At 39.4% G+C, this 23,599-nt stretch overlaps 1 protein-coding gene across 22 annotated transcripts in view; it reads left to right on the top strand.

The window, feature by feature from the left end:
* Window positions 1-10,624: 10,624 nt before the first annotated feature.
* Window positions 10,625-23,599, top strand: part of Lcorl (ligand dependent nuclear receptor corepressor-like) — a 137,351-nt gene continuing 124,376 nt past the window's right edge. For 11 of the 22 annotated variants that reach the window (XM_017599472.3, XM_039092775.2, XM_017599474.3 and 8 more), the window contains exon 1: window positions 10,625-11,940. In XM_017599472.3, the coding sequence (XP_017454961.2) occupies window positions 11,790-11,940 (151 nt within the window). In that variant the 5' untranslated portion in view covers window positions 10,625-11,789. Of the gene's footprint in view, window positions 11,941-11,980; window positions 12,930-12,950; window positions 21,640-23,599 lie in introns of those variants that run through there. The other 11 variants (XM_039092760.2, XM_039092762.2, XM_039092761.2 and 8 more) reach the window with 10 other exon arrangements.

Here is a 23,599-nt window from a genome sequence, read left to right on the forward strand (position 1 = left end):
ATTGAATACCAACTTTAGGCCATAGTGGTCTGATAGGATGCATGGGATTGTTTCAATCTTTGTGAAATGGTTGAGGATTGTTTTGTGAATAATTATATGGTCGATTTTGGAGAAGGTACCATGAGGTGCTGAAAAGAAGGTGTATTCTTTTGTGTTAGGGTGAAATGTTCTGTTCATTACCTCTATTAGTTTTACTGTCCATTGGTGAGAGTGGGGTGTTGAAGTCTCCCACTATTATTGTGTGGGGTTCAATGTGTTTTGAGCTTTAGTAATGTTTGTTTTATGAATGTGGGTGCCTTTGCATTTGGAGCATAGATGTTCAGAATTGACACTTTCTCTTGGTGGATTTTCCATTTCATGAATATGAAGTGCCCTTCCTCATTATGCTTGATAACTTTTGGTTGCAAGTCTATTTTATTGGATATTAGGATGGCAACTCCAACTTGTTTCTTGGTACCATTTGCTTAGAAGACAATTTTCCATCCTTTTATTCTGACATAGTGTCTGTCTTTATTATTGAGGTGTGTTTCTTGCATGCAGCAGAATGCTGGATCTTGTTTGTATATCCAATCTGTTAGCTTATGTCTTTTTATAGGTGAGTTGAGTCCATTAATATTGAGAGATATTAAGGACAGATGACTGTTAATTACTGTTATATTTGTTTTTGTAGGTAGCTTTTGTGCCTGTGGTATTCTCCTTTTGCTTTTGTTGTGAGATGCTTCATATCTTGTCTTTTCTTTGGTATAGGTATCTTCTGTGTATTGGGAGTTTTCCTTGTGGGATCCTCTGTAGGGCTGGATTGGTCGATAGATACTGCTTGAATTTGGTTTTGTCCTGAAATATTTTGTTTGTTTTTTTTTAATGTATGTTGATTGGGAGTTTTGCTGGCATTTTGAGTCTGCATGACTTCTGACCAGGCTTTTCTGGCTTTCTTAGTCTCTGTTGATAAGTTTGGTGTAATTTGATAGGTCGTCTTTGTATGTTACTTGGCCCTTTTCCCTTGCAGCTTTTAATATTCTTTCTTTGTTCTGTGTTTAGTGTTTTGACTATTATGTGACAAGAGGATTTTCTTTTCTAGTACCATTTGTTTGGTGTTCTGTAGGCTTCTTGCACCTTTATAGCCATTTCTTTCTTTAGATTGGGGATGTTTTCTTCTATGATTTTGTTGAAGATGTTTTCAGGTCCTTTGAGAGGGAATCTTCATTCTCCTCTATTCCAGTTATTCTTAGAGTTGGTTTTTCATTGTGTCCTGAATTTCCAGGATGTTTTGGGTTAGGAGTTTTTTATGTTTTGAATTTTCTTTGACCATTGTGCCAATTTCTTCTACAGTATCTTCTACACCTGAGATTCTCTCTTTTATCTCTTGTATTCTGTTGATGATACTTATATCTGTAATTCCTGTCCTCCTTCATGGGTTTTCCATTTCCTGGTTTGACTCCATTTGTGTTTTCTTTTCTGTTTCTACTTCCACTTTTAGGTCTTGGACCACTTTATTCAATTCCTTCACCTGTTTTGATTGTGCTTTCCTGTATTTCTTTTACAGACTTATTTGTTTCCTCTTCAACAGCTTCTCCCTGTTTACCTGTGTTTTCCTGTATTTCTTTCAGTGAGTTATTTATATCCTCCTTAAAGGACTCTATTATCTTCATGAGAAGTACAGTGGTTCTTCTGGTATGCTTCAGGATATGATGTCAAATGTTCTGAGTGTAGCAGTTCCTCTGGTAAATCTCAGGATATGGCTTCTTCCAGGGAGCAGACTAGCTAGCAGTCCCTGCCAGTAGAATGGCATCTCTGATTGTTTTTTTTTTTTTCTCAAATCTCCAATCAGTGCAATACATTATAGTTCAGAACTAAAGCAAATAAAATAAAGTGTGATTGTTTAAAAGCAGATAATCAAAATTGGGCTTATCAGCACTATAATCCTTTTTATGATTAAGGTATCTGTTGTGCTTTATAATACAAGTATATAATACATACAAGTGTTTAAATTTTATTAAATTGTAAAGTGTATTTTTAGGTTCTATATTAATACATTTATAAATGAATGGATATTTTTACAGTCCTACCAGTATGCTAGATTCTGTACATTTGTAATAACGGTAAAGAATGTTAGCATTTTTAAAAAATATGAGTATCGATCTTATTCTGTAACTTTATTTTTCTAGTGTGGAAATATATTGCACACTACTCAGTTTAGTCTACATTACATCATGCTTTCCTAAAATGTACCTTAAATTTGAAGGTTAGTCAAATGAATACATTAGTGGTTTGCCAAGTATACATAAGATGTCTACTTATATACTATCAGCTTTTGGTGGGTCATAGTGAAACTGGGTGGATATTCATGGCAGTTTGGTTGTGGGAGTGACACCTTTATGTCGGTTTGGTAGTATCCTTCCATTCACATCTTGGGCTTGCCTACTATATTTCCTTTGACCAGCAGAAGAATGGCAAGCAAACATGAAAAACATTTGCATATCAGTATTTACCCTCTTGTGCTTCACATGATGGCTCTACATAGATAAGTTTCAGCATTAGCCATCCCAGACAAGATTTGTAGGGCCTCACCAGACCTGCTCAACCACCCATCTGACCTATAAGTTTAAGAGTAGTAAGAATCTCTGCTCCCAGACCCCGTGAGAGAGAGACCCAACCGCCTGGTCAGGTGGGCACTCCTGAGGCTGCAGAGCAGAAGAGACCACCAACACTGCTCACCCCTGCCCACATCCCTGGCCCAAGAGGAAACTGTATAAGGCCTCTGGGCTCCGGTGGGGGAGGGCCCAGGAGCGGCAGGACCCCTCCTGAGACACCTCCGGAACCTGAAAGAAACAGACCGGATAAACAGTTCTCTGCACCCAAATCCCGTGGGAGGGAGAGCTAAACCTTCAGAGAGGCAGACAAGCCTGGGAAACCAGAAGAGACTGCTCTCTGTACATACATCTCGGACGCCAGAGGAAAACACCAAAGGCCATCTGGAACCCTGGTGCACTGAAGCTCCCAGAAGGGGCGGCGCATATCTTCCTGGTTGCTGCCGCTGCAGAGAGCCCGTAGGCAGCACCCCACAAGCGAACTTGAGCCTCGGGACCACAGGTAAGACCAACTTTTCGGCTGGAAGAAAGCTGCCTGGTGAACTCAAGACACAGGCCCACAGGAACAGCTGAAGACCTGTAGAGAGGAAAAACTACACGCCCGAAAGCAGAACACTCTGTCCCCATAACTGACTGAAAGAGAGGAAAACAGGTCTACAGCACTCCTGACACACAGGCTTATAGGACAGTCTAGCCACTGTCAGAAATAGCAGAACAAAGAAACACTAGAGATAATCTGATGGCGAGAGGCAAGCGCAGGAACCCAAGTAACAGAAACCAAGACTACATGCCATCATCGGAGCCCAATTCTCCCACCAAAACAAACATGGAATATCCAAACACACCAGAAAAGCAAGATCTAGTTTCAAAATCATATTTGATCATGATGCTGGAGGACTTCAAGAAAGACGTGAAGAACTCCCTTAGGGAAACACAGGAAAACATTAATAAACAAGTAGAAGCCTACAGAGAGGAATCGCAAAAATCCCTGAAAGAATCGCAAAAATCCCTGAAAGAATTCCAGGAAAACACAATCAAACAGTTGAAGGAATTAAAAATGGAAATAGAAGCAATCAAGAAAGAACACATGGAAACAACCCTGGATATAGAAAACCAAAAGAAGAGACAAGGAGCTGTAGATACAAGCTTCACCAACAGAATACAAGAGATGGAAGAGAGAATCTCAGGAGCAGAAGATTCCATAGAAATCATTGACTCAACTGTCAAAGATAATGTAAAGCGGAAAAAGCTACTGGTCCAAAACATACAGGAAATCCAGGACTCAATGAGAAGATCAAACCTAAGGATAATAGGTATAGAAGAGAGTGAAGACTACCAGCTCAAAGGACCAGTAAATATCTTCAACAAAATCATAGAAGAAAACTTCCCTAACCTAAAAAAAGAGATACCCATAGACATACAAGAAGCCTACAGAACTCCAAACAGATTGGACCAGAAAAGAAACACCTCCCGTCACATAATTGTCAAAACACCAAACGCACAAAATAAAGAAAGAATATTAAAAGCAGTAAGGGAAAAAGGTCAAGTAACATATAAAGGGAGACCTATCAGAATCACACCAGACTTCTCGCCAGAAACTATGAAGGCCAGAAGATCCTGGACTGATGTCATACAGAACCTAAGAGAACACAAATGCCAGCCCAGGTTACTGTATCCAGCAAAACTCTCAATTAACATTGATGGAGAAACCAAGATATTCCATGACAAAACCAAATTTACACAATATCTTTCTACAAATCCAGCACTACAAAGGATAATAAATGGTAAAGCCCAACATAAGGAGGCAAGCTATACCCTAGAAGAAGCAAGAAACTAATCGTCTTGGCAACAAAACAAAGAGAATGAAAGCACACAAACATAACCTCACATCCAAATATGAATATAACGGGAAGCAATAATCACTATTCCTTAATATCTCTCAATATCAATGGCCTCAACCCCCCAATAAAAAGACATAGATTAACAAACTGGATACGCAACGAGGACCCTGCATTCTGCTGCCTACAGGAAACACACCTCAGAGACAAAGACAGACACTACCTCAGAGTGAAAGGCTGGAAAACAACTTTCCAAGCAAATGGTCAGAAGAAGCAAGCTGGAGTAGCCATTCTAATATCAAATAAAATCAATTTCCAACTAAAAGTCATCAAAAAAGATAAGGAAGGACACTTCATATTCATCAAAGGAAAAATCAACCAAGATGAACTCTCAATCCTAAATATCTATGCCCCAAATACAAGGGCACCTACATACGTAAAAGAAACCTTACTAAAGCTCAAAACACACATTGCACCTCACACAATAATAGTGGGAGATTTCAACACCCCACTCTCATCAATGGACAGATCATGGAAACAGAAGTTAAACAGTGATGTCGACAGACTAAGAGAAGTCATTAGCCAAATGGACTTAACTGATATTTATAGAACATTCTATCCTAAAGCAAAAGGATATACCTTCTTCTCAGCTCCTCATGGTACTTTCTCCAAAATTGACCATATAATTGGTCAAAAAACGGGCCTCAACAGGTACAGAAAGATAGAAATAATCCCATGCGTGCTATCGGACCACCACGGCCTTAAACTGGTCTTCAATAACAATAAGGGAAGAATGCCCACATATACGTGGAAATTGAACAATGCTCTACTCAATGATAACCTGGTCAAGGAAGAAATAAAGAAAGAAATTAAAAACTTTTTAGAATTTAATGAAAATGAAGATACAACATACTCAAACTTATGGGACACAATGAAAGCTGTGCTAAGAGGAAAACTCATAGCGCTGAGTGCCTGCAGAAAGAAACAGGAAAGAGCATATGTCAGCAGCTTGACAGCACACCTAAAAGCTCTAGAACAAAAAGAAGCAAATACACCCAGGAGGAGTAGAAGGCAGGAAATAATCAAACTCAGAGCTGAAATCAACCAAGAAGAAACAAAAAGGACCATAGAAAGAATCAACAGAACCAAAAGTTGGTTCTTTGAGAAAATCAACAAGATAGATAAACCCTTAGCCAGACTAATGAGAGGACACAGAGAGTGTGTCCAAATTAACAAAATCAGAAATGAAAAGGGAGACATAACTACAGATTCGGAGGAAATTCAAAAAATCATCAGATCTTACTATAAAAACCTATATTCAACAAAATTTGAAAATCTTCAGGAAATGGACAATTTCCTAGACAGATACCAGGTATCGAGGTTAAATCAGGAACAGATAAACCAGTTAAACAACCCCATAACTCCTAAGGAAATAGAAGCAGTCATTAAAGGTCTCCCAACCAAAAAGAGCCCAGGTCCAGACGGGTTTAGTGCAGAATTCTATCAAACCTTCATAGAAGACCTCATACCAATATTATCCAAACTATTCCACAAAATTGAAACAGATGGAGCCCTACCGAATTCCTTCTACGAAGCCACAATTACTCTTATACCTAAACCACACAAAGACACAACAAAGAAAGAGAACTTCAGACCAATTTCCCTTATGAATATCGACGCAAAAATACTCAATAAAATTCTGGCAAACCGAATTCAAGAGCACATCAAAACAATCATCCACAATGATCAAGTAGGCTTCATCCCAGGCATGCAGGGATGGTTTAATATACGGAAAACCATCAACGTGATCCATCATATAAACAAACTGAAAGAACAGAACCACATGATCATTTCATTAGATGCTGAGAAAGCATTTGACAAAATTCAACACCCCTTCATGATAAAAGTCCTGGAAAGAATAGGAATTCAAGGCCCATACCTAAACACAGTAAAAGCCATATACAGCAAACCAGTTGCTAACATTAAACTAAATGGAGAGAAACTTGAAGCAATCCCACTAAAATCAGGTACTAGACAAGGCTGCCCACTCTCTCCCTACTTATTCAATATAGTTCTTGAAGTTCTAGCCAGAGCAATCAGACAACAAAAGGAGATCAAGGGGATACAGATCGGAAAAGAAGAGGTCAAAATATCACTATTTGCAGATGACATGATAGTATATTTAAGTGATCCCAAAAGTTCCACCAGAGAACTACTAAAGCTGATAGACAACTTCAGCAAAGTGGCTGGGTATAAAATTAACTCAAATAAATCAGTTGCCTTCCTCTATACAAAAGAGAAACAAGCCGAGAAAGAAATTAGGGAAACGACACCCTTCATAATAGACCCAAATAATATAAAGTACCTCGGTGTGACTTTAACCAAGCAAGTAAAAGATCTGTACAATAAGAACTTCAAGACACTGAGGAAAGAAATTGAAGAAGACCTCAGAAGATAGAAAGATCTCCCATGCTCATGGATTGGCAGGATTAATATAGTAAAAATGGCCATTTTACCAAAAGCAATCTACAGATTCAATGCAATCCCCATCAAAATACCAATCCAATTCTTCAAGAGCTAGACAGAACAATTTGCAAATTCATCTGGAATAACAAAGAACCCAGGATAGCTAAAGCTATCCTCAACAATAAAAGGACTTCAGGGGGAATCACTATCCCTGAACTCAAGCAGTATTACAGAGCAATAGTGATAAAAACTGCATGGTATTGGTACAGAGACAGACAGATAGACCAATGGAATAGAATTGAAGACCCAGAAATGAACCCACACACCTATGGTCACTTGATTTTTGACAAAGGAGCCAAAACCATCCAATGGAAAAAAGATAGCATTTTCAGCAAATGGTGCTGGTTCAACTGGAGGGCAACATGTAGAAGAATGCAGATCGATCCATGCTTATCACCCTGTACAAAGCTTAAGTCCAAGTGGATCAAGGACCTCCACATCAAACCAGACACACTCAAACTAATAGAAGAAAAACTAGGGAAGCATCTGGAACACATGGGCACTGGAAAAAATTTCCTGAACAAAACACCAATGGCTTATGCTCTAAGATCAAGAATCGACAAATGGGATCTCATAAAACTGCCAAGCTTCTGTAAGGCAAAGGACACTGTGGTTAGGACAAAACGGCAACCAACAGATTGGGAAAAGATCTTTACCAATCCTACAACAGATAGAGGCCTTATATCCAAAATATACAAAGAACTCAAGAAGTTAGACCGCAGGGAAACAAATAACCCTATTAAAAAATGGGGTTCAGAAGTAAACAAAGAATTCACAGCTGAGGAATGCCGAATGGCTGAGAAACACCTAAAGAAATGTTCAACATCTTTAGTCATAAGGGAAATGCAAATCATAACAACCCTGAGATTTCACCTCACACCAGTGAGAATGGCTAAGATCAAAAACTCAGGTGACAGCAGATGCTGGCGAGGATGTGGAGAAAGAGGAACACTCCTCCATTGTTGGTGGGATTGCAGACTGGTAAAACCATTCTGGAAATCAGTCTGGAGGTTCCTCAGAAAATTGGACATTGAAGTGCCTGTGGATCCAGCTATACCTCTCTTGGGCATATACCCAAAAGATGCCTCAACATATAAAAGAGACACGTGCTCCACTATGTTCATCGCAGCCTTATTTATAATAGCCAGAAACTGGAAAGAACCCAGATGCCCTTCAACAGGGGAATGGATACAGAAAATATGGTACATCTACACAATGGAATATTACTCAGCTATCAAAAACAACGAGTTTATGAAATTCGTAGGCAAATGGTTGGAACTGGAAAATATCATCCTGAGTGAGCTAACCCAATCACAGAAAGACATACATGGTATGCACTCATTGATAAGTGGCTATAAGCCCAAATGCTTGAATTACCCTAGATCCCTAGAACAAACGAAACTCAAGACGGATGATCAAAATGTGAATGCTTCACTCCTTCTTTAAATGAGGAAAAAGAATACCCTTGGCAGGGAAGAGAGAGGCATAGATTAAAACAGAGACTGAAGGAACACCTATTCAGAGCCTGCCCCACATGTGGCCCATACATATACAGCCACCCAATTAGACAAGATGGATGAAGCAAAGAAGTGCAGACCGACAGGAGCCGGATGTAGATTGCTCCTGAGAGACACAGCCAGAATACAGCAAATACAGAGGCGAATGCCAGCAGCAAACCACTGAACTGAGAATAGGTCCCCCGTTGAAGGAATCAGAGAAAGAACTGGAAGAGCTTGAAGGGGCTCGAGACCCCAAAAGTACAACAATGTCAAGCAACCAGATCTTCCAGGGACTAAGCCATTACCTAAAGACTATACATGGACTGACCCTGGACTCTGACCCCATAGGTAGCAATGAATATCCTAGTAAGAGCACCAGTGGAAGGGGAAGCCCTGGGTCCTGCTAAGACTGAACCCCCAGTGAATTAGACTATGGGGGGAGGGCGGCAATGGGGGGAGGGTTGGGAGGGGAACACCCATAAGGAAGGGGAGGGGGGAGGGGGATGTTTGCCCGGAAACCGGGAAAGGGAATAACACTTGAAATGTATATAAGAAACACTCAAGTTAATTAAAAAAAAAAAAAAGAAAGAAAAGAAAACAGAAAAAAAAAAGAGTAGTAAGAAATAATTGTGCTTTTAAGGCACTGTTAAAGATGGTTATTGTTAAAAAATGACTGATATATAATAGCTACAGGAAGTACATGGGACAGGACTGTCTTTTTACAGTCTTCATACCACATATTTGTTATGTTAAAGTCTGTTGCAGGTGAACTTTGGTGTAAAAGACAATATTGAATATAATCCTCTTCCTTCTGTTGGCAATCTAGATATTCTAATTATTCATCAAAACAAATATCAACAGAGTATCAGGAACTAGATGCTTAGACAGAAATGACTTGACTGTTATGTTTATGGGGATGATTATAATGGACTGACATACATGTTATGAAAGATTCCATGCTATTGTCGATGAAACTGATTCCTAAAGTTATTTCCATTTATATATGCCATTGTATTTAGTCATGCTTTCCCCATTTCTCACAAAGTCTAGAGATATGTTCTATTTCTCTTTGTATTTACTCTTTATTTGGGAGAAACATTTAATTTCCCCCTTTATGTGACTTACACATCTTCCTATTGTGTAGCATAATATATTACCCATATTGACACTAGGCTTGGCCATGTTACGTGTTTTAACCACTGAGACCTGAATGTGATCTGTGTTGAGACTTGATGTTCCAGGGTGGGGGGGATATCTAGGTCCTCCATTCTCTCGGAGGAGAAAGGGGGGAGAGGTACTATGGGGAAACAGAAATCTGGATGTAAAGTGAGTAAATAAAAACAATGTGTATGAATAGAGGCTACTAGCTCTCATGCAGCTTTTTGGAACCCTGTGACAGCCACCATGTAAACAAGTAAGGGGACCCCCTTGAAGAATAGGAATATCTTGGTAGACACTATCCCTCAGAAATGAAAGTCCTTTTACCTACTAAACCACCTCACTATCCTATAGTTGATATTTTAAGCTATTAAGTTTTGGGTGGTTTGTTAGACTGTCATAGTTATTTAACCCACCATTCCTTTCAAGTTAGCATGACCAAATACTTTCATTGAGAAGTCACTTTAATCAGAAGCTTCTAAAAGCTGGGCCACATCCTGTTTTTGTGTCTCTTGTCATAGTGTCTGATGAGTTTTTAGATGGAAAAGTTCTAGTACAACCATTCCATCTTCCCACTCTAAACTATGGAGATAAGCCACTCCAACTTTAAATTTCTGTTACTGAAATTTAGTAGGCTATCTCTATTCTACATATAACCTTACTCTAGCCTCCCAAATGACAGGATTGCAAATGTATATTGGTAAACACAAAGCTTCAAACTTCACATTCAAACATTTTTGATGAAGATGTAACACTACATATTTACTACTGAGGCAACGCTGAGCAATAAACTACTCTAAGAAGAAAAAAGAATGAGAGGTAAGAATATACCACAAAATAGAGGGCCTACAGAATTGAGAATTCGAGTTACTTAGAATTAAATATTTTTCTCTGCAGAGGTGAGCATAAATGCCCAATAATGTATGTACAGTACTTCTCTGTAAACTCTGGATGGCTTACAAGCTTTTGGTCCCCTGTGACTATACAGAAATAAATGTAGAAATGGCTCTGTGCAAAAGCTTTTTTTTTTTTTTTTAAGTAACTTAAATATATACTTAATCAAAAGATCCTCCTCTCTCTAAGGAACTTTTCTCTAGCACAGCGCAGGATCTATCCGCGTAACAATTACAAAGTGCTAAATCCCATTCCAGATTAGGCAAGGGAAAAAAAAAATCAAGGCACCAAAGTCTGAGTGAGTCATTCCTTCCTAGATTTTACATTTTGTGGAGTATGTCCTTCCTGGAGTTTTCAGCCAGCTATAACCATTATTTATGGCTAAAAGCCTCTTCAACGTTCCCCGATTTTTGTAACTATTCTCACTTTTCAAGATCTCTTCGCTTCCAAAACTGATGTCCCCGCACGTCTTTCCTGGATGTAGTGGAATGAATGGCGTGCGCTTTCGCTGAAAGTGAAGAAAGATGACATTGACCCTGAAAAGTTTCCAGCACTTAAAGAGCTGCTTGGCCGGCTGTTCAAGTTGCCGGCTGGTAACTCCAAGTGCTCCCCTCGCGGAACTAGACAAAGCTAAAGACAGGACAGGGCAAGGCCCGCCCTGCAGGCATTTGGGCGGAGGGAGTGAGAGGCTAAACACCCCCCCCGGGGGAGGGGTAGCATTTGAAGTCTGGGGCCAGGCTGAAAGCTGGAAAAGTGCAAACTGGATAGGAGAGCGCTCAACGCGAGTGGACTACAAAGCCCAGACTGCACAGCGTCGCTCTCTTCAGCTCCACTACGGGCCCTGCGCGCCATGGAGGCTGGGAAATGAAGTCTGTGGACTTCCAGAGCCCCGCGCCAGGGCAGAAGAGAGGCGTTGCTAGTCCGCTCCTTCAGCACGCGGGTTCCTGGCTGGCCTCGGGGTTTCTCGCTCCCGCTCAGGGTTTTCGTGGACGGCGGGAGCAGTATGGCTTGCCTGAGTAAACTCCGGGGGGAGGCGGGGAAGGGAGTGGATAAGGAGGCGGGGTCAGCGGAAGCGGCAGGTTGCTTCCTTCTCTTCGCGCTCCCTCCCCGCCTCTCCCTGAGGGAGCGGTGGGAGGGGGAGGGTAGGGCAGAAGGAAGGTAGTGACACGTGTCAATCAACCCCCCTCCGGGGGGCGCGCGCTCCGGGGCTCGCGCCGAGGGCTCGCGCCCCTGCCTCGTGCCTGCGCCGCTCGTATGTAAATGAGGGCGCGTGACGCGGGACGCAGATGGACAAGGGAAGAGAGAGAATGGCCGCTGCCGCCGCTGCTGCCGCCGCCGCCGCTGCCGCTCAGTGCCGGAGCCCTCGGTGCGCGGCGGAGAGGAGAGGATTCCGGCGGGAACTCGACTCTTGGCGCCACCGCCTCATGCACTGTGTAGGTAAGAGAGACACGGGCCGGGCCGGGCTCCGCGCCGCTGTGCGGCTGCCGGAGGAGTTTGTGGCTGAGCGGTGTAGTTGGAGCTCCGGTTCGGGTCAGTTCAATGGGGAGCGATGGGAGCGGCGGCGGCGGCGGCGCGGCGGCCCCGGCGGCGCCTTTTGTCTCGGGGCTCCCTGCCCGGCGCGGTCCGCGCCCCGCCGCCCGCCTGCCCGGCTCCGGGCTCCCGGGGAACTGTTAGTTCGGACCCACTCTCCGGGCACCCCGCGGAAGCAGCCCGCCGGCTCGCGCTGCCCCGAAACTCCGCGGCGCCCATCGCCACCCGCCGGTGCCCCTGTCACCGCGGCTCTCCACCCGGGCTGAGGGGACCCTGTAGCGGCGGGCCGGTCCGCGCCCCCGCCGGGCGCTCACACACCCCCTTCTTGCCGCTGGGGGCTGGCCGGGAAGACGCTGCCTAGTTCCCGGGACGCGGGACCAGGGGTTGCGGGGCGCTCGCGGGGCGGGGGCCGGAGAGGGCCGAGGGGCGATGGGGGCGGCGCCTGAGGGGCGGGGGGCGGCCGCCTCTGCCCTCTTGCGCGCGGCCTCGGATCTGTGTGTACCCCTTTAAGAAGGAGCCGCTCGAGCGCTGACGGTTGGGATTTGAAGTTCTTCCTCCCTCTTTGGAAGTCTGGACGGATGGGGGGGGTGTTGCTATGGCGACGGCACCCTCCCCATGCCCCCCCTTTCCTTGAGGACGCCCCGACGACTCTAGTCCTCTTTGGCTGTCATGTGATGGACTCGCGTAGCCCTCCCCACCTCCCATTCCTGTTCAAATGCAATTCAGTTTGCCGTTTCGGTGGGGTCTGATTGGTTTTGCTTCAAACTTCCGCGCTCCGGGCTGTCATTCAGTGGGCTCCTCTGGGTAGCGGGAAGTACTGGTACTCCATACCTTGTTGCGGTCACTGCTTTTCCTCACTCACGGTGCGACGTGTGCCCACAGCTGCTACCCAGCAGGTTGGTTCAGTGCACTAGAAGGGTTGCGGAGGGTGTGCTCTGGCGGGGGTTACGGGGTAGCATTTGAAGAAGTGGGAGTGGAGGCTGGTCGGTGTTAGGAGTGGGTGGTTGCGTCGGTTTTCCTTTCTGACGAGTGTCAGCATTTGGAGTTGAGTATAGTAAGCTCAGTTCTTTGGGAAGACAACTCTCTTCTACCTTGTTTTCATCTGTTCTTGCGCCACCTCGCGCCCTGCCCTGTCCCCCATCCCCACCCCTCTCAGATTTGTTTGGTTAGAGCCCCAAGGTCTGTCTTGTCTTCACTATTCATAGTAGATGAAACCAGAAGCAACTCCAGTTCAATAATGTGCCATACTGAAGAGGACGTATATAGGAAAATAGAAGGAAGGGTACTCTGATTTAGGAACATTTCGGTGATGTTTAAGCAGCTTACTCTTAAGAGCAGTGTGTCACTTCTATAAAATATATTTTGGGTTGATCTGTGGCAAAGTTATATGGAAGGGGGTGTGTGAAAAAAAACCCTCGTACTAAATGTGTCTGTACTTGTACTTTACGAATGCAAAGTGGACTCGTTTTATGTTTAGATCTGTTCCGTTGAAAACCCGCCTAGAAATTGTCGCGTTCCTTCTTGTGGAGTCCAACAAATAGCTCTGACAGCATTGTAGTACCGGCTCAGAGAACTGTGTTAGGCACCCAGGTATTTGAATATGACCATGCTTAAGTTTTGTTTTACAGTATTTGACGATTAGTTTTTCTCATGTTGTGTCACTAAATACATTTAGTATGTCTTTGAATTAAAAATATGTACTTTTGAAAGTCAAATTTTAACCAAGTGAAACAAATTAATTTGATTTAATGGGAAATGAGGTAAGAATTTTGAATACTTAGTATTCTGTAATCTGTATTATACTTTCAGTGTTATACACAATTATATTGTACGATACATGAAAATGTTTTCCTGGACAACAGCCATATTTTAGAAATTGTTTCATAGTCCCAGTTTTTGTGTAGAAATGTGCTGAAATCCATCTTGTATATTTTTGTCATTGCTATTTTAAAGTAACAAATGTTCTTCTAAATCGAATACCTGCTGGTCGGGGGGAGTGGTGTGAATAGGTAATAAAAGTCATTATTTTAAGCTACCCTTTGCTATGATATGCACTTTGCAGAAAAATCTTCCTGTTCCTTAAATGTATATGTGGGACTTATATGCAGTATGCAGATGTATAAATGTATACATTTCTATATTGAAATTCTATTGTCAGTGCTCACAGTTGGAAATCATAAAGCACATTCAGGTTATACAGCTAATTGGTATCAAGTATCAAATGAAGTTTCTTAAAATCTACTTGTTAAACAAATATGATTGGTCTTTTTGTTATGTATATTGTCTGAAAATTTTGGGAAGAAAGTTCTCTTCACTGTCAGTGAATTACTATAGTGATTGGGAAGGGACAATGTTTGAATCCATCTAGAAATATTTCCTTTATAAATGTGGGACTCATGTCCTTATCTTAGATTTACTGCTCTGATTCATTTCTGGTTTTGTTTTAAATTAAAACAATGTTCTTCAAGTTTTGTCTCAATTGATGGCTCTGTTTATAATGGGCTTTTTACAGTCTTCCTATGCTAGAGTATAATTTTGAATATCCTCATGTAACAAATGCTTGAGTGCATATTGGATGTGGGACTATTATCCTAGTATTCAGAATTATACTGAACATTACAAGATACAGTCTCCTATTTTGCAGAGTGTATAACTAGTATTTACTAACCAGAATGACACTGAACATTATTCCTTATGGAATAATAATATAATTAGTATCTGATGATTTATAAAATTAAAAAACAGCTAAATATAACAAAATAATGTTTTAATGGAATTTAAAACATTATTCAGACTTGAAAAATAATTAAAATATTTAAGCTAGGACAGGCCCGATTTTTAAAAAATTAATTTTGGAATAATTTGCATCTTAAGATTGTCAAATCAGGAACTAATAGTTACTCTTGCCCAGGTAAACTATTTGTTTCATATCTTGTTGTATTTTCATTATTCTTGTCCTAAACTTGCACACAAACACACAAGCATACACACACACATACAAACACACACACACACACATACACACACACACAAAAGCAATTTGAGAGTAATTTGAACCTAAGCTTTTCATTATTCCAAAAAGCAAGGACTCTGTTGAGCATATATTACCTAATTTATAGTTGATTTTTAAATTTTATCTATTTTCTCTATCTAGCTCTTGTCTGTTCCCTAGCTGAAGGTCCATTCTAAGATAATGAAGTGCATTTCTTGGTTATCATGTCTCTGGTCCTTTTTAATTGAGGATAGTTCTTCAATTTTATTTAATTATTTATTTATTTTTATTTCTTGGCCTTGATATTAAAAAAAAATACAGGACATTATTCTGACAATGTCCCTCAAATTGAATTGGTTTTTTCTCATGACTAGATTGTTATGCATTTGTTAGGAATACTACTGAAGAAATGATCTGTTTTTCTCAGTACATTGTATTTTGAAGTTCAAAGTGTTGGTGTGTCTTAACCTTAAAATTTGGTCAAGATATTTACTATATTTCTCGCTGAAAATTATTCATCATTTTGTAATTAATGTGCAACTTATGGGAAAGTATTTTCAAGAACAGAGTATTGCCATCATAGCATCAAAATTTAACATCTGTCAGTATTCTGGTTTTGTCCCCTCTTTTTAAGGATTGATACTTATTCAGTTATACTTTGTATGATTTCATGAATTCTTACTCAAAGATAAAAATCTATCACTGTCATTATTTAGAATTGTGGCAGATTCAACTAAACTTAAACCTCCCCCCGTTTCTCTCTCTCTCTCTCTCTCTCTCTCTCTCTCTCTCTCTCTCTCTCTCTCTGTGTGTGTGTTACACATATGCACATATTTCTGAACAAGATAGTCCACATTTATATACTTTATTTTCCCAGGTTTTGTATTAGTTACTTCACCAAAATGATCTTTCATTCTTTTTTTTTTTTTTTTCCCAGAGCTGAGGACCGAACCCAGGGCCTTGCGCTTGCTAGGCAAGCGCTCTACCACTGAGCTAAATCCCCAACCCCATGACCTTTCATTCTTATAGAGAAAAAGTAAATTTAGATAACAAACTAAGCAGAAGGTTTTGGGTCTGTTTTTCGTTAATCTGGTTTTTCACACACACACACACACACACACACACATATACACACACACACACGTATATATGAATATTTTTCTTAAGATTACAAAATAAAACAAGGAAAAGATTGGCTTAGAAACATCCTATAAAGCAATAGTGCCTTTCTTATAAAAGACTGGTTCAGTAATAAATGGAACCAAATATGAAATGTTAAATCTTCTGATCAAAGATTAAATTGTTAATCTACCTCATTAAAACACATTTATTCTATTATCTTTTTTATTGAAAACTATCATTTTTGTACTAATCCATGTAGATACTGTTGAGAACTTAGGTTACTACTATTTATGTTTTAGAATTGGGTATTTTACATTTGTGGTACATCTCAATTTGAAGACACTATATTTAACTGCAACAGGTGGCAAATGGACTTAACTGGATAGTTTAGTTTTCTTGATTTCCATGGTACCACTTACTTTAAAAATCTCTTCATAATAAGCAAATGTATACTTTTACTCAGATCTTTTATTTGGTAAGTATAGAATAAACAGATCGTAAGAAAATAAGCTCTGGAGCTAGACTTCCGAGTTTGGAACCTAGTGACACTATTTACCAAGGTTTGTTTTTTGTTATTGTTGTTTTGTTTTGTTCTTTTTTATTTGTATTTTGTCTTTCAGTTGTTTCATCAGTAATTTGGAGAGAGGTAGATTGCTAGAGACAAAGTTTGTTGGTTTGTGTTAATACGTGTCACCTGTATAGAAAGCACCTGTATAGAAATGCTAGCTAGTTGGTAATTTTTTTTCCCTGTGCTCTTGAATGTTTGGACTTTATAATTTTTATCTGTGGACTTGGTGGAAATGGTGTTGGGTAATTTAAAAAGATTATGGAGCATGCTAAAGTAAAAACAAGAGTTTAAACGATCTGTATTTTCCAGTCCTCTATAGCTATAGTGTTATAGAGTTTTAAAATCATGTAACTTAGTATTGATTCTTTCTCTGTATTATGAGAGCAGAAGATATTTACCAGTCTACATCCTAAGGAATCTTTGGTAATGGATATAAGAAATTAGTTTGTAGCTCATTAAAAACTTTATTACTTAGTGTGGTGGTGCACACATTACCTTTAGTAACAGCATTCTGGAGACAGAGCAGAGGAACTCTGTTTTCAAGGTCAATTCTATATACACAGCAAGTTCTAGGCCAGCTAGGATTTTTATAGCAATAATCTGTCCAATTAAAATAAAAAATTAACAGTAATAACTAGACACTATCATATTAAATTATTTTGAGGGTTTTTTTTTTTTTTTGTTGATATGAACCTTCATGTTAGTTTGATGTTTTCTTCTGGTTTCTTTTTGCCTGCTCTTCTGTTATCTTACCACAGAGTTCTCCTTTGTCACTGTTAGCATCTAAATCACAGAAGAGTAGATTTACTAAGAAATTTGTATTAATGGATCACTGATCGGTTTGGGCAGCTGTCAAAGAGTGTTGACTGTACAACTTGTTTCAAGCACCAGCAAACACGATGTCCATTTCTTTTAAGTGGTGGCAGTTGTGATACCATCTAATCACATACTTTACACAGTTGGAATCTGTTGAATAAGTTAAGACATGTATCGAGATTATCTTTTTTAAAAAATAAGAATTTTGGATAATTTTGCAGTTTTTGGCAAAATTTATATAGGCTGCAGATAGGTGTGTGTGTGTGTGTGTGTGTGTGTGTGTGTGTGTGTGTTCGTGTTCTGTCTGCCTGTCTGCCTATCTGTATTTTTGTCTGTCTATGTCATATGTGTGTGTGAGTGCCCTCTGAGGCTAGAATAGGGCATGGAATCCTGGAGTTAGAAGAGATTGTGAACTTCATCTGAAGAGCAGTAAGTGCTCTTAACCACTAAGTCATCTTTCATCCTGCAGAATCATATGCCTTGGGCCGGCTACACATATGCCACCTTCCCAGCTTGGCAGCACATGTGATTAGTTTCTGTTAATGTGTCTGCATATTCCTCTCACCTTCACTACCGGCCTTTATTTCTGTCTCAGTTCACTCACTCTTAGGAGGGGCAACAAAGATACAGAAGAGTTTTTCGTTTTGTTTTGGTCATATATGTATTTTTCCCTTCATAAGTCTTAATAAGTTAAAGTATCCTACTTTGTGTGTGTTCATAGTCTTCTTTTTTCGTGATATACTTTACTTAAGACATATAGGTTGCCCATAAGATTCTATACTTTATAATTACATAAAAGTGATACATACTTGGCAGATAACATTGAAAATTTGAATTTTGTGTTCTATGACAAGCAAAACACAGTATGATATTCTTGATATGTCAGGTGGAAGCTTGAACCACAGCTTCTAATTAGCCACATATTTATTAGGGTTAACAATTGATACTTTTGCAGTGTGCTTCTACCATAATATTTAATAAGTTATATGAAATACCTTACCCTTTGTTTTATAAAATAGGTTTTGAATTTTGTTTTTCACAACCATAGGCAGTGTAAGTGTTCTGTGCATGTTTAAGGCTAAGCTGTGATCCTGTAAGACAAGAAGTATCTATTGTACATAGACTAGCATTCACCAAGTACAAAACATGTAAGTCTACAATATTGAGAACATTATTGCAGTACATATTTAGGATTAAGTTTGTAATCAATGAATCAGTTGAAAAGCTTTTATTTGTAACAGAATGTAAATAAGAAACGATGATGGATTCAGTCCAACCTGCTGCTGCTACTAGAAACGTAATTAAGAAAATATGCTGTCTTTGAAGAACTGCACATTGTTCTTACTTAAGCTAAATACAAATTTTGTTGTAAGAAGTTTTGTGTTTACTAGAAAATAAAAGAATAAAGTGAATCTTGTCTTTTTTTCTGTATCTGCTTTCCTTGTGTAGTTGCCAACAACTTTATCCTGCTTATATTTTCCTGTTTGGGTTCTTTCTTTAATCTCCTGCCAAGTTATTTCCCTTGTAATAGTTCACGGATTCAGTTTTTGTGATAGTGCAAACACTTGGGCAAATTCCGATAAGGTTTTGGTTTATGTCAGTGTATGCATTACTGATTTTACTTCCTTCTGGTGTAACTTATAACTTAAAACATACAGTAAGTTATTGTGTAGCTGCTTTGATTTCATAGTTGACAAGGCATTAATGTCTCATGTGTATTAAGTAAAAGCTCTTAACCATATTCCACTATTTAGTCATAGATGATCAGACAGTTCCTTCCATATTGGTTCTTTAGGCCAACGATTCTCTTCATCTGCTTTTATTTATTATATATTTCCCCAAATTCTTGGGTATCTTTTTAACTATATCTTCTGTCTTGGATTCTTAATCACCTTTAAATTTTAACTTGACTCTAGATTCTAGGTTTCCATTAATTCAAATTGGATTTTTCTCCTCTAATATGTGTATGCAAGGTGTGTATATTGGAGGTAACTTTGTCCATTAGACTTCATGTTTATCACACTGTTGACAGACAGGAGACTAAGTCTTCATAAATGGTAGAAAGGGCTAGAAAGGAGCACTGTTCCTTCTTCGCAGTTATAATCAGATATAATTCATCTTTTACAGAGAACTTTATGGGACTGAGATAATACTATCATTCCTCATGTGTTTGCTATTTTTTGGCTTAATGAAAGTGTTAAAATATTTATGTAGTAGTATTTTGGTGCCAAAGATATTAGTTAAAGAACAATATAAGCACAAATATATTTAAATCTATGCAGATGAATGAGATGAACTAGGGACATAGAATAGACTATTGGATAGTAAAGGATTTGGCACCGCACTAAGATATGTTAAAATTCTTTAGGTAGAGAAAGGAACCTCACACTCCTCCCAGTGTTTATACCAAAAGATAAGGCTATTAGATAAGCAGTAACCAGAACAGAGCTAGCGCTGAGAGGAGAAAGGACTTTTTTCCAGATGGACTGTTTGTTACCTGTCAATGAGGAGTCTGGAACATAGGTGAAACTTGGAATGTGCTATATTTTGGCAACATGAGGGTTCCAGGTGATCTTGATTAGATGAATTTCAGCAGAGTGAATAGAAATGGCAACTGTATTGTAACAGGTTAGATAGTAATTCAAATATATCCAAGTGGAAATAATGTACTCATATTAAATGGGACATGTTTTAAGGACTGGTGAAATGGCTCAGTGGGTAAAAACACTTGCCACAACCTGAGTTCCATCCCCAGTGACACCTATCTCTCATGATCTCGCTTCTTTTTTTTTTTTTTCTCCTTCTGAGCAGGTATGTGTATATGCATAGACACATGAGGATAGCATGCATGTATGTGTAGGCATATGCATGTAGAACTTAGACATCACCATTGAATGTCTTCCTAAGTTGTTCTCCTCGTTTTTTGAAAGAAAAATTCTGTAAATTTGGAGTTACCATATCTTGTTAGACTAGTCCCAGAGATCCTTTTGTTTCTGCCTTCCCAGATCTATGACATGAACCCTGCTTCCAACCACTGATGCTCCGCCTTGACATCACACTGAAGTCATCATGCTTGTATACCAAGCACTTTACAGACTGAGCCATCTCCATAGTTCTTGTATGTATTGAGCTTAGTAAAGCTGAGAACTAATAGCAACAGAATATTGAGACTTACACATTAAGTAAAGAAATGAGATGGACTTTGAATTCTTGAATATCAATTCTAAATGTATCTCTTTAAGAAATTTAAAGCAATATTTTCTTAATCAAATTAACTATTAGATTTATGACATCATTCTGTTATACACTTTAAAGGTATGATTTTTCCCCCAACTTATTTTTCTCAGTTTACCATCAGATCTTTTGATTCCTATGTGCCAGTTGTTTGGGGTTATAGTTCTGTTTTTTCCAAACTGGGTTCTGAATCTCCATAGAATTAAAAATCCAGAATCAAAATACTAGCCTTAAGTAAGGTTGTATTTTGAAGTATTTGACTTAGAACCGTGGTTAAAAATAGGTGTCATTGGTAATGTGGAGGAGAGAAACTCACAAAGCCTCAACCCTACACAAAGAACTACAGGCAACTAAGGAATGCTGAGAGAGGGAGAAATAGTCTTGCACAGGGAAGAGCACACTAATTCCTTATCCAATACCAATAGTCAGTCCTAAAGCATACTTACAGGTAACATTATATAGACTGAGCAGGTTGTATTTATATGTTTGGGAACACATTTACCATCAGCACCACCACCACTACCAACAGCAAAGAGAAAAAGAGGCCATGGATTTGAAAAGGAGCAGGGTAGGAGTGCTTCAGAAGATTTGGGGGAGTAGGAAGGGAAGGGACAGGGAGACGATGTAATTTGTAACCTCAAAAAGTAAAACATTACTAAATAATAATAAAGTTAAATTAAAAAAAAAGTGTTGTACTTCTTACCTTTCAGCTCCTTAAACTGAACTAACTTACCAACCTATCAGAAGTGCGGCTGGACTGGCAGCTTCTTTTGAATATAAGGAGGCACAGCTACCCTAATGAGGCAGATGAACAAAGAGAATTGGTTCTGTGTGCAACACAACTTCTAAGACACTCTGTTCCAGTAAGGAACAGGTATAAAGCTGTTGTCAGGGGTAGTATTTTTTTCTTCTTTATGAAGACTGAATAAAATATGAAGAACAGAAGCTTCTTCCTAAATATTTCCCCTAAGAATGGGAACTTTTGGGGGAGTTCTGTTTTATGTGAAATGCAAGTATGAGAATTGGGGTTAAAATGCTTACCTTTAACTGTAGGTTTGTATTTAGACTTTGTTTATAAAGACTGAACTATGATTAAGGGTGCTAAGTATTAAGATATGTTATAAACTAATGGAAAGACAGGAGGAAAAATTAATTAATTGAAAGGTCTCAAAGACTAGGTCCCATGGGAGGGAAAGCAAGGATTGGGAATCTTTACCTATATAGGAATGGTTAGTAAATTTTAGGCTAAGCTAACTTAGAGCAATAGTCAAGTAGGCAGGCTTAAGTAGCCTTTCCCATCCAGTCAGTGATAGATATACTAGAGAAGCATAATGTAATGTGAGCACGCTACAGGTATGTTCTGCCTGGATAGTTTACTCTCAAGGATCATCTGATCCCTGCTAGAGTTAGGCCTCTCTGCTGTTGTAATGCAAAAGCAATAGTAACATGAATAATCATGGTTGTGTTTCAATAAAACTTATTTTTATAAAAAAGTACATTTAGCTTTGCAGGCCATAGTTTGCTGGTCCCAGAGTTTCAAAGATGAAATATAAACTGACTTAGGGAACAAGTTGAGAAGGATAAGGATAATACAAACAAATACAAATAACATATTCTGAAAATATTTAGCACAGGCGTCATTGAGTGTAGGGTGGATGTGGAGCAAGAATGCAAGTCTAAATTATGATCTTAACCAGGAAAAGATATGAACTTTTGATAATTTTTGTTAATATGTAATAAGCATGATCAAATAAATCAGTTACTTTTCATTTTGAGCATCCTTTGTTGATAAAGTTTCAGGTTTTTCTTTAATTTTTGTTTGCTTGTTTACAGTAGTTTTAAAGAAACTTAATTGAAGCAGCTATTTTAAGTCAAAACTAGGAAAATGGGCAGCCTGTAATGTACTAGTGAAAACATTGAATATTCAGATGGTATCCTTTTTTCTACTTGAACTTTTAACAGTTTGGAAAATTAAACATGGTGAAAGATGGAGGCCAGAATAACATTTCTACTGTAAATAGAAGCCAAGTTAGAATAGAATCAAAGGGACTGCGAGACACTTAAGGGGAACACTCTTAAACCATCTCTTCAGGCTTATTTTCCCTTGGTGACACTCCCCCAAAACAGCAGAAGCAGAGCAAGAGAAGCAAAACTAGGCTCTGCCTGATCAGTGACTCCTTTTTAGTTCACTGCTCAGAGAAGCCATGTCCCTTGTCTATGAATGAAGAAAGGTTCAAATCCTGCTCATTGAAGCATCCTTTCTGGTAGAAACCAGGAAGAAGGAGAAGGTTGTAAAACCTCTAACACTTGGGTTTTTAGGACTTTTTTTTTCCTTCTTTTTTCTTTTTTTTTCGGAGCTGGGGACCGATCCCAGGGCCTTGTGGTTGCTAGGCAAGCGCTCTACCACTGAGCTAAATCCCCAACCCAGGCAAAATCGTATTTGTGAATAACTATACCAGAAACCATGCAACTCTTACTATATAGAAAACAGACTTACATATCTGGATGTTTAAAATTTTTTAATTTTAGTATTCTGAAAAACCTTGTTTTAAAAAATTCTTTAATAAATAAATATTAACTAGGTCTATATTTTTCATTAATTTATTTACTTATTCACTTTACATCCTGGCTGCTGCCCCCCTTTCTTTCCTCCTAGTCCCATCCTCACAAGTCCCCGCCATTATCCCCTCCCCTTAGGTATTACCTGGCCCTAGGACAACAAGTTGCAGCAGGACTAAGCATATCCTCTCCCACTGAGGCCAGACAAGGCAGCCCAGCTGAGGAAAGGGGATCCAATAGCAGGGCAAGCAACAGATCAGAGACAGCTATCGCTC

The sequence above is a fragment of the Rattus norvegicus genome, chromosome 14, assembly GCF_036323735.1.
Source record: "Rattus norvegicus strain BN/NHsdMcwi chromosome 14, GRCr8, whole genome shotgun sequence".
Classification (NCBI taxonomy): Eukaryota; Metazoa; Chordata; class Mammalia; order Rodentia; family Muridae; genus Rattus; species Rattus norvegicus.